Below are 11,590 nucleotides of genomic sequence, written 5' to 3' on the forward strand. Positions count from 1 at the left end.
TTTCAAGACGGTGATCTCTGTGTTCCATACAATGGTAATACCAGTAAGAAACCCAATCATCTACAGCTTACGGAATGCCGAGGTCAAGAATGCAGTAACTTTGTACATCAATAAATTGTTTCTTTCCTTCATTTTAAAATTTAAGACTGTTTAGACATTTAGAGGCCTATTTTGGTTTGTTGTGGCATTACCAATAAGTGCAACAAATACAAAAATCCCTGTTCTCTGTAATGTTTCATTGTAACTTTTATTAGAAAAACATCTTTTTTAAATGTATTAAATAAAATATGTAGAACAGAAACATAATAATGATAATAATAATAATTTATAATGAATAATGTATCCCCTGTTGTAAAATATGAGGATATTATAAATCACAGAGGAGTTCCATCACCATATAAAAGCATAAGGCAGAAGTACCATTTATAAGGATATCATTTATAATAATTTATAATAATATACATCACAGTTTCCAATTACAGGCAACCTGTTGCCTTTCTAAGGCTGTTTGGGTGATATTTGTAGTCCTGAAACATCTGTGCGCTGGCCCCATAGTGAAAATTGAAAATGAACAAATGTCCCATTGTCTTTCCCTAAATGTCCAAAAAGTAGCCATGATCTTATCATTGTTATAATAATGTGAATATCATCAGGGAATAGATACTGCAGCTCAAACTGGACAAGATACCTCCACGGTGTCTAATCTTCGGCAAAAAGAGGTAGCAGCAGAAGCTAGGTCTGAGCTCAGTAAGACCTAGTCTTTTGGAACTGTTTCACCAAGTTTGTGAATACTTCCAGGCCCTCCACAAGTCCATCCCCAGTCGCTGCACAACAGCCCTGCACGTGCCACTGGTGGCCTTGTATTTTCATCAGACCTAATGCTTCTGCCACCTCTGTTGGTCTCCTGGCCCCGGGAAGATCCTGCTTATTGGCCATCACCAGAAATGGGACACCTCTCATTTCATCATTGTCCAGTATGGTTTCCAGCTCCAGGCTGGCTTCCTTGAACCTCTGCCAATCAGCACTGTCCACAACAAAGACCAGGCCATCCGTGTTGATAAAGTAATGCTTCCAGAGAGCTCTGATCTTCTCCTGACCACCCACATCCCACACGGTGAAGGACACGTTACGGAGGGGTTCCACTGTCTCAACATTGAATCCAATGGTGGGGATTGTACAGACAGTCTCATTCAGCTTTAGCTTGTACAGGACAGTGGTCTTGCCAGCTGCATCCAGACCCAACATAATGATTTTAGCCTTGGTGCCAGAGAAGCCCATGAGGGTTTTGTAAAGGGAGCTTAAGAGAACACCCATGGCTGCTGCTTCTTCTCTATATTCCTTTCCCGAGGGCTGCACTTGCTCTTGACAGTTTTGCTGATGATCTGCTTGTCCTTTATTCTTTCACTGGGGATCTGCCTGCTCTTTTCAATCCCTTCACTGAAGATCTGTCTGCTCGTCTCAGCCTCTGTAACGAGCATTGCTTGCTGCTCCCTTTATATATGGCCATCTTTGCCTGACAGATTGTATTTGTTTCCTGGCAATAAAGACAATGTGACTGCAGGAATTCCCCGCCCTGCTCTGTCACTCCGGGCTCTGTTGGAAGAATTCACGACAATCTGTTTTGACACAATCAGCAATGACAGCAGCAAAGGAAGTGACATCATACAGAAGAGAACCAACTTTATTTAAAACTGTTAACAAAAAAATAAACGTTTCCAGAGCACTGAGGTTTTTCACAAAAATAACATTTGTTATGCAGTTACATAATGTATACTCTAATAATGTATACTATGTGCTAGTATATTTTGTGTAAGGTAGTGATCTTCACTTCGACTGAACTACAACTTTCTTCATTTTCTCATCCTGCAGTTTAACAATAGAAGTGCCACATGTTATCTGTATGTACTGTAGAGGAATGGTTTGTAACAGCAATGTCTATGAAGGGGTCTTTCACTAAGGCTATAAACACAAATTGGCATACACTCTTTCCAGTCTATATACAAATAGAGTTCAGATTAGGAGCTAATAAACTGCAGACAAAGCAGATCTCTGCACAGCTTTACAACCTTTGCTGAGCTGGAAGGGAACACACGTTTAGTAGTGACATCATACAGGTGGAACCTTAGCTGCAAAATAAACTTTATGTGTAACCAAGAAGCTCTAACAAAATGACATTATGTTCCAGAAAACAATATATGTATGTCTATTTTTATTTAAATTTAAGTGCTACTTATGGGCACAGCTCTAAACCTAAGGGCAGATTTACTCGAGGGCGAAGTGGCTAACGCTAGCGTCAATTCGCTAGCATTACCGCCCGCAGGGTCATTGCCAATTTATTAATGGGCGCAGGTGTCACTTTGCTAGTAAAAGAGATAGACGCTATCGGTCATTCGCACTCTATCACCAGGCGACAATGCGCTCTGGAGAATGGACGTTACTCCACAAATTCGGATTTTACTGAACGTTACCTCTTTCGACAGACTTGCCGTCGCGAGCTCAGACCAGGTGAAGTGCACCTCAATCTTCTTCAATCCTCTGTTACTTACATCATATTTTTTAGTGGAAAAAGTTTCTAAGTCCAAAATCGCTGGCGTCTTTTCCTTTTTTCAGAGTGATAGCCTGCAAAAGTCATTAAATTTTATTTTTGGGGTAACCGGGTTCCCCCATGCATTTTCTAACATATGGAACATTCATTTTACAGTGGACTCATGTGTAGGGCATTATCACAACTCTATTGTCTTTATTAAGGTTCCCTGGACTTGTGTAATGTATTAGCTGCAACATATACATCCATTCAACTTTAAATTTCCCGCTGTATGCAAATTAGCCTGAGGGGCAGAAACGAACGCTAGCGCATTTTCACTTTCAATTGCTCGCATTGCCGAAGTAACGCTAGCAAAACATCGCCAGCATTCAGCACCCATGACAAAACTCAGCATTAGCTAATTTTTGCCCGGCGAAGTGTATCGAAGGCTGCGAAGCAGTCGCTGGCAAATTTTTGCCCTTGAGTAAATCTGCCCCCTCGGGTTACATGGCATAACTATAGATTAAACTGTTTCAGTGGCTACAGGGGGCCTGGTAAAGTCTATAATGGGGGAAACCTTGAGTAATATGGGAGCATCATTTAGTAATTATTGTTAAAACCCAGGTCTTGCCTATTTAAAACATCCCTACTGAAATTACAGATAGGGTTACAGGTGTCTGCAAATATTCCTGGCATGTCCTTTTTACCTCCACAAAAACATATTGTATCTCTCGTCCACACCTGCTGCTAATTACAGGCAGTTTTCAGTTTGGATAGCTAAAACAATTTGATATGATCACTATGAACTGACCCCGAGGTGGCACATAAGTCCTGATAGTGAAGCAGTACAGACAAAATCATCAAAACTGCCGTAACAACATAGGGGCAAATTTACTAAAGGGCGAAGTGACCGTTGCTAGTGAAAATTTGCCAAAATGACACTTTTGCAGGGACATCGTCAATTTACTAAATGGCACACAGAACAATTCGCCAGTGAAAGAGCTCAGCGCTAACGAAGTTTTGTGCCTTTGACTCTGCGAATTTTTGCTCAGGCGAGCGATCGTCACTCCGCAAAAGTGCAAACTTTCCAATACATTACCCTTTTCGCCAGAGTCTGTTTCACCAGGTATAATTTCATAAGATGAAGCTACACCCTCAACACTGTTCTGTCGCTGACATCATATCCATTTGCATAAATATGTCATATCCTGGCTAAAAACACCTGCACTTTGTCAAATTTAAGAAGCCCATTTATCAAAGTCCGAATTTATTTTCTAAAAATGACTCCAACCAAATCCGCATGCTGTTTCCCCCCTTATTTATCAATACATTTTCATGAAAATTTCCTGTGCAGTAAAAAACAAATCGTACAAATTTTTCTGATTTTCCACCCGAAAATTCTGATTTTTTTTCTGATTTTTGCCCGAAAACCACAAAATCTTCAGATTATTGCAGGAAACCCAGTGCAGATCAAGATATCTTCTTGACTTCTCCCATATGCAACCTCGGCAGTTCTGAGATGCCAGATTTTCAGATTCAGACTTTTTCCATCCTGTGTTTTTTTTTCCAACTAAAAATTCGGATTTTATAGTAAAAAAACACATAGATTTTTGGGGGTTTTGGCATTCGGAGTTTAAGAAATAACCCCATAAATTTTTGGATATTTAGAAATATTATTCCGCATTTTACACATGCTGGTGGTTGCCATCCTCCCCCAAACATTTAGGGACACAAATGCTCAAATGTCTTTTTTATTCTTTTTTTTTTTCATGGTTTGTCTTGAAGTAATAACAAATGTTAAAGATTTACCCTGTCACTCACAACTGTAAACCCCTTTGTTGCAACGTGTTCCACTATTGTAGTTGAACTATAATAATCAGGTTTAATTTCAGCCTGTCACTTTATTTTTACTGCAGCTGACAACAGAGTGTTCTATGGTGTCTATGGTTAGCTATTTGTTTTTCCCTACACTTACACAACACTATCCTATAAATATGTACATTATTTCTTACATATATTTACCTTAAAGTGTTTCATAGTCAAAAAATACACAATTTTACTAACAAAAATAGAAATAACTTTTTACATATTTTTTTTTCAGTGCAGCTGATCATATATTTTTATGCCAGGCATTGTTTTTTCCCCAGAATTCAGTATTGACGAACGTTTTGAACATTGCTGCTGCTGCCTTTCAATACTTTCAGAACAAATGTATTTGTATTGACTGTAATTCCTTGCTGTGGTTCCTTTCATACACTCTTTCCAGTCTATATACAGATAGAGTTCAGATTAGGAGCTGATAAACTGCAGACAAAGCAGATCTCTGCACAGCTTTACAACCTTTGCTGAGCTGGAAGGGAACACACGTTTCCTGTTCTTCCAGAAACACTGATTACAATAGTAGTGACATCATACAGACGGAACCTTAGCTGCAAAATAAACTTTATGTGTAACTAAGAAGCTCTAACAAAATGACATCATGCTCCAGAAAACAATATATGTAGGTCTATTTTTAGTTAAATGTAAGTGCTACTTATGTGCACAGCTCTGTACAGCTCTAAACTTAGTGTTACATGGCATAACTATAGAATAAACTCTTTCAGTGGCTACAGGGGGGGCTGCTAAAGTCTCTGAAGGGGGGAACCTTGAGTAATATGGGAACATCATATAGTAATTATAGTTTAAACCCAGATCTCGCCTATTTAGCCATCGCTAGCGAAAATTCGCCAAAACGACACTTTGCAGGGACATTGCCAATTTACTATAAGGCTTGGCAGACAATTCGCTAGCGAAAGAGCTCATCGCTAGCGAAGTTTCGTGCCCTTTTGCCAGGTGAATTTTCACTCAGACGAATGATCGTTACTCTGCAAATTCATCAAAGTGCGAACTTTACAATACATTACCCTTTTCACTAGAGCCTTGTCAAATTTAAAGGACCAGTAACACCAAAAAAAATTTAAAAAAAAATTGGTAAGTATACATCGAAAAATAAACACAAACACAAGTTAAACATTTAAATTGCAAAGCCTTTATTAAAAAATAACTCACTGAAACTCCACTTCCTGTCCTCTTTAGAAAAGGCGACACGGCGACCATCCATACTGCAGCAGTTGATTTCTTCTCCCTGGCTATCTCTCCTGGCCGCCCTATGTCTGGAGCGCTCTTCTCTGCCGGCAAGATTGACAGCTGGTACTGGTCTATGGAGCAGTCATGGTTGGCAGGAAATCGGCGTGTGCTGTCCTATGCCATACCCTTTCTACAGGATCAGGAGGATTTCCTTCTGACTGTCCCAGCGGAGATGTTTTCTTTCCTCCCTTGTCGCTCTGAGCAGTGAGACTGACACGGACTACACGGCGCACACAGGACACACATATTTATTTTTACATAAATAAAACATCAATGTTTTCAAAGATAGACCCATACTAGTGAATCCCATGTCCTAATCCTTATTCTTCAAACCTTAAATCAAGGTCAGTATAGGCCATTTATGATCACAATATACATACTGAGATAGAGGCATTTCTATGTGGCAAATTATTACTTTCAGCAATATCCAACTCTGGAGCCTGCAGCTCTCCCTCCTCCAGCTCTCCCACTGCCTTTTGGGGCAGGATCTTGGGGCTGCTGCTGCTCCTCCAGTTCTCCTTCTGCCTCCAGCTGTCTAGGGGGAGCTTGGCTTCCTTAAATGGATTCTGTCATGATTTTTATGGTGTAGTTTTTATTTCTAAATTACAAGGTTGACACTGCAAGTAATTCACTCTACAATATAACATTTCATTGCTGAACCAGCTAGTGTATTTTTTTTTAGTTGTGATATTGGTATGTAGGCGCCATCTCAGGTCATTTTGCCTGGTCATGTGCTTTCACAAAGAGCCAGCACTTTAGGATGGAACTGCTTTCTGGCAGGCTGTTGTTTCTCCTACTCCATGTAACTGAACGTGTCGCAGTGGGGCCTGGATTTTACTATTGAGTGCTGTTCTTAGATCTACCAGGCAGCTAGCTTGTTACCTTCCCATTGTTCTGTTGTTAGGCTACTGGGGGTGATATCACTCCAATACAGCAGTAAAGAGTGACTGAAGTTTATCAGAGCAAAAGTCACATGACTGGGGGCAGCTGGGAAACGGACAAAATGTCTAGCCCCGTGTCAGATTTCAAAATTAAATATAAAAAAATCTGTTTGCTTTTGATAAACGGATTTCAGTGTAGAATTCTGCTAGAGCAGCACTATTAACTGATGTGTTTTGAATTTTTTTTTTCCCATGACAGTTTCCCTTTAAGTGAAAGAAAGTATTTTTGTAGTACGTTTTTGCCATTAAACCATTAACACTTTTAGACATACATGTAACCACTTACTTTCTATCTCCCACTGGACCTGCATCAAATCCAGGGGCCCTCCTTTTGAGGTTACTCCCCATCCTTTGAATAGTTCAGGAAAATAGTTTTACTAATTTGTGGGTTTACATCAGTAATTTTGTCATTATTGCCATCAAAGTAGAGATCTAAGCACAAAAGTAGAGGCGTCACTATCACTTTAATGGGGGATTCCACTGATGCTGGAACTGGAATTGCCTCACTTTTCACTAGTGAGTTCGACTACATTTAACTAACTTCACTTAAAACATTCCAATGTAGAAATTGATTTTCATTAATGATAAAACCATTCTTCATTTTTTTAAGGGGACCTTACATTCTATTTTTGTCCATACAAAATCAAATATTTTTTGCCGGTGAGTATATGTGTGTGTGTTTTTTTAAATATGTCATTAGATTGTAATGAAAACACGTGGAAGTTAAAAGACATACATGGCAAAAAGATCAATATAGTTCTGATAGTGATAATATTATAATACTATTAAGGTCAACGTCCACTTAAATGACCCCTAATACCTGATCAATGCATTTTCTTTTAGAATGTAGCATGTGGTGGTTTTGACTGTACAAAAAACATTTACAAATCAAACGATTTAACACCAATACATCACAAATAAAGCAGGACTATGATGAAGCCTCCCCCTAACTCGAGGGCCACCCCTTTTAGAAGTAGCTGAGGCATTCAACAGCGCACAGCGAGCAGGTTGCCCTTCACTTGAGTCACCATTTGTGTTCGGCAATGTTAGGAATTTAATGTAACAATGTGGAATCCTGTACAGAAGCAGCAAGAGCACTATATATATACCTGAGAATTGATGGAGTCTCTGGTCTTCAGGTAATGAAGAATTTCCCTGCGAGTCCCAGGAGAAGCTGATCCACACACTGGCAGAAAAGTGGCCTGAGCTTCCAGGAAAGTACAGCTGTAGCGGGAAGGTAATTACGCCTGGAGATATGTGGTCTTAACGATGATCTCTTCCAACAGATACTTGGAGAAATGGATCCTTCACAAGGTGAACATCTTTACGGGAAGGGATGGGTTAATAGATGAAAGAGGTAAGTTATCATGGGCCAATGGAAACTTTGGTCAATATGGGCTAATGCAGAAATAAGCAAGCTAGGTAATATAGACAGCAACAGTTAACAGCACAGCCCTTAACAGGAATAAGCAGTCTTGCAGGAAAAAAAACAAACAAGCGTAAGACAGCTGACAAGGGTTAATGGCACCGTATTGACTAAGCTGAGAAGGGCTTGAAGCAGTTAATCACAGTCTTGCAATTAAAATCAGAAACAGCGCTTGCTTTGAGCTTGCAGGGGTTAAATAACAGTTTATGAGGGAATCACCATTGCTATCCTTGTTTTTAGGAATGGCAATCTTTCTAGGCAGAATACAAATGTATACTGATGCTGAAAATGGTCACTCACAGGCAGGAAGAATAAAGGCAGAGCCGTTGCTAAGGAGTAACCTCTAGGAAACCGGGTCATTGAAGAAGGAACCAGCCGAAGACAGGAACACATTGGGTCAGGCAAAAAGGATCCATCCCACTGATGCAGCGGTGCCAAGGATGAAGGACCAAGCCAAATCTAGAACCAAGCAGAAATCAGGGACCGACTCACGGAGCATGCAGACACCGAAGCTTCTTCTGGGTTGACGTAAATTTAACTGCACAGCGAAACTGCACATGCGCTGCCCCTTAAATTGTGGAGGAAAAGCAACTGCAAGCTCTGGCACGGAGCTGCGGTGCCTTACAAGAATTATCTTTTTGTTGGTCAAGTTGCTGCTGTTTCAGTAGCTGGTTTTGATCCATAATGAGCAGATTCTGTTTAAGAAGAAGATTGATTGAGGATAAGATCAATTTTTTTGCCTTTTCAAGCGAAACAATACTTCTGCTGTATCGTATAGTTTCATTTAGTACCAGAAAGTCCTCATGGGTTACAATAAAGCCTCCTTTGATTTATTGAGTGTTTTTTTTTTTTTTGAAAGGATTGTTCAAGGGAATCAGTCTCATTATAGTTGATTGTTTCCTCCTGCTCTTGATCAGGTTGCATCTTCAGTTCTTCGGTTTTTTAAGAACAATCATTATGCTTTTCTTGTTTTTCACAGGAAATTCATCAAAAGTAGCTATTGAAGCTTCTCAATGGCCTTTTCTACTGTACTAAACAATAAAAACATTGAATTGCAACATTTACTTGGTAGTGTTTGGTGGTATTCATGTTCGTCCTCCACATGCATTTCTGTTGGTTGTCAGACTCCTGTGTGTTGATTGGTCCTAGTAAGTCAGCAAGAAGAATTAAACATGTAGAAATGCCTGGCTTATAAAAGACATTTTGATACACATTAGGAGCACATTGATCATAACGGGAGATAACAAGTGACCACACCAAAAAAAATTCTAATAATTCCTATGGCATTTTTAGAAGTGGCTTTAAAATGACTGAAAGTAAGAGTTTAACATTTGATCCAAATGCTTCTAAAAACCAAATGAAAAATGATTAGAAACTGGTTGAATTTTTGTATGTTGTATGTTACATTTATCAAAATGGGACACAAATAAATGAGGCAATATCCTTAGAATTTACATATATTGATTTTACTTGCTGAAATTATTCATGGTTATATTTTGACAACCCACAGCATTCACCGCAGATTGAATTTCAGTCTATATGACAGTTTTGCGAGCCATGGGGGTGCACTGGGATTTCTTTGCAAACAGTTGGGCCAGTGTCTAACAACATGATGTACTAATGCAGTGTTTTCTTTGAAAGAAAAGGAAACAGCCCCATGGGCATTTTCAGAAAGTGCTAGAAGATTATCTGTAAGGTACTAGAGGAGGTGCTGCTGAACTTGTACCCTCACCAGGGTCAGAAGTAGGATTACCAGCTGAACAGAAAAACTGTTTGTGGTTACATTACTAGTCAACAAAGAAGATATTGTAAACTGTGCAGCAGGACCAGGATCATGATGAGTTTGGAGAATAGAGGGTCTGTGTCCCCCTCTTGGTTCCTTTGACATTTGGAGAAAACTGGTAAAAGTCAAATCTTCCAACAAGTTCAGCAGCATCACAAAGTAAACTCTCCAGCTGCCCTTTATATACCCATTCATTTTAATTGGACATTAGCGTAACTACACTAGCAAATTCTGTCACCAAGGAAGGTACGCTAGCAAAAAGTTTAACATTTTTGGGCCAAAGGACGTTCGCCGATGAAAGTATGCTTGCGTAAAACGCCCGCCTTTGTTCGCTGAGACGTAATTACGCATTTGTGAAATAAGTAAATCTGCCCCCTAGTTTTCATAGCAGTCCCACATACCTGAAGATAATGTCTGATTGAATATATCAAATTTTACATCCAGGGTTTCCAGAATCATGTTCCCATTTATAGTTCTGCAGTATTTCTATCAATAGGGCAGAATCTCTTAAATAAATGGGAAGAGAAATAATGCATCTTTGGAACATTATACCTATGTAATGCTACAAATTGCTTGTTGGAGACCCTATAGCCGAAACAATGGGTCTCCTTGGGGGTTTATCCAAACCTTTTATATATTTTCATGAGACAGTAGAAAACCTCTAGCAATTGTCCCACTTTCCTATCGAAAACTTCCATAAGGTTCATTTTTAATACCTTATAAGTAGGGATGTACTGAATCCAGGATTCAGCCTTTTCCAGTATCCTTATAATTCAGATTTGTACACATTTTCAAATACTTATCTTTATCCATAAGGACTAAACCCCCTACCTTATCTGCTGCCTCCATAATCAGGGTTCCATCATTCTTTAAATTATCAAGAGCTAACTTTCCCCCTCTTTAGTTTACATTTTTTTTACACTTTTCTTGGGCTTAGCTTCATATCTTTCTTGTAGCTCTGCAAGATCATTCTTTATTAATGTTTTATATATTTTTCTGCACGCAGTGCACACTTTGTAGGCAGTGTATGCACAATAAAAGTAGTAACACTGATGGGCACACACATATATATATATATATAAAAAGATGCATAGTATACAAGAGGTTTATAGAAACCTTGCACTAGTTAGCTGCTGTGTGTTTAAAGAAGGATGGTGTGATGTACAGGGGCAAGTGTGCTATATTTGTTGCCAGGGACGGAACTAGGTGTAGGCAGAAGAGGCATCTGCCTAGGGAATAACAAAGTGGGGGGGGCTTTGGGCAAGTACCTTTGGAAGATTTTTCTGCCTAGTGCCTACCCCTAGTCCGGGTTCATTTGCTGCCTCTGCTCCTCTCACTTCTTAACATACACGCAGGAGGGTTTTTTTTTTTTATCAAACTCTAATTCTGATGTTTTAAATAAAAAAAAGTCAGACCAAACTAGAATCCACAATTTTAAAATTAAATAAAATTAATTATGATTAAAAAAACAACATGAAAAAAATCAGATCGGGAAAAAACTCAACTTTTTCAGAGTGTCATGCAAAAACCCTGAATTTTTGGGAAATCGGAGGAAAAGCCTGGAATGTTCGGATTATTATTCAAAACCCAGCGCAGACATCAATATCTTCAAATTGCAGATGTGCAATAGATGGAGTATTTTCGGGTTCAGTACATGCCTGAAGTTTTTCAGCTTTTAACGCAAACAAAATCATCATTATGGCCATATTAGGCTGATGGTACACGGGCTAATTTGCAACAGTGAATAAATCCTCAGTAAGAGAATGCAATGTCACTGCTGCTGGCAACAA

At 39.3% G+C, this 11,590-nt stretch overlaps 1 protein-coding gene across 1 annotated transcript; it reads right to left on the reverse strand.

The window, feature by feature from the left end:
• Positions 1 to 221: 221 nt before the first annotated feature.
• arl11l.1.S (ADP-ribosylation factor-like 11 like gene1 S homeolog) lies at positions 222 to 1,458 on the reverse strand. Its single transcript, NM_001096864.1, is given in 1 exon segment — positions 222 to 1,458. A coding segment is annotated over 1 exon segment (570 nt). The 5' UTR covers positions 1,315 to 1,458; the 3' UTR covers positions 222 to 744.
• Between the last annotated feature and the right edge of the window lie 10,132 nt (positions 1,459 to 11,590).

The sequence above is a fragment of the Xenopus laevis genome, chromosome 2S (genome assembly GCF_017654675.1).
Source record: "Xenopus laevis strain J_2021 chromosome 2S, Xenopus_laevis_v10.1, whole genome shotgun sequence".
Taxonomy (NCBI): Eukaryota; Metazoa; Chordata; class Amphibia; order Anura; family Pipidae; genus Xenopus; species Xenopus laevis.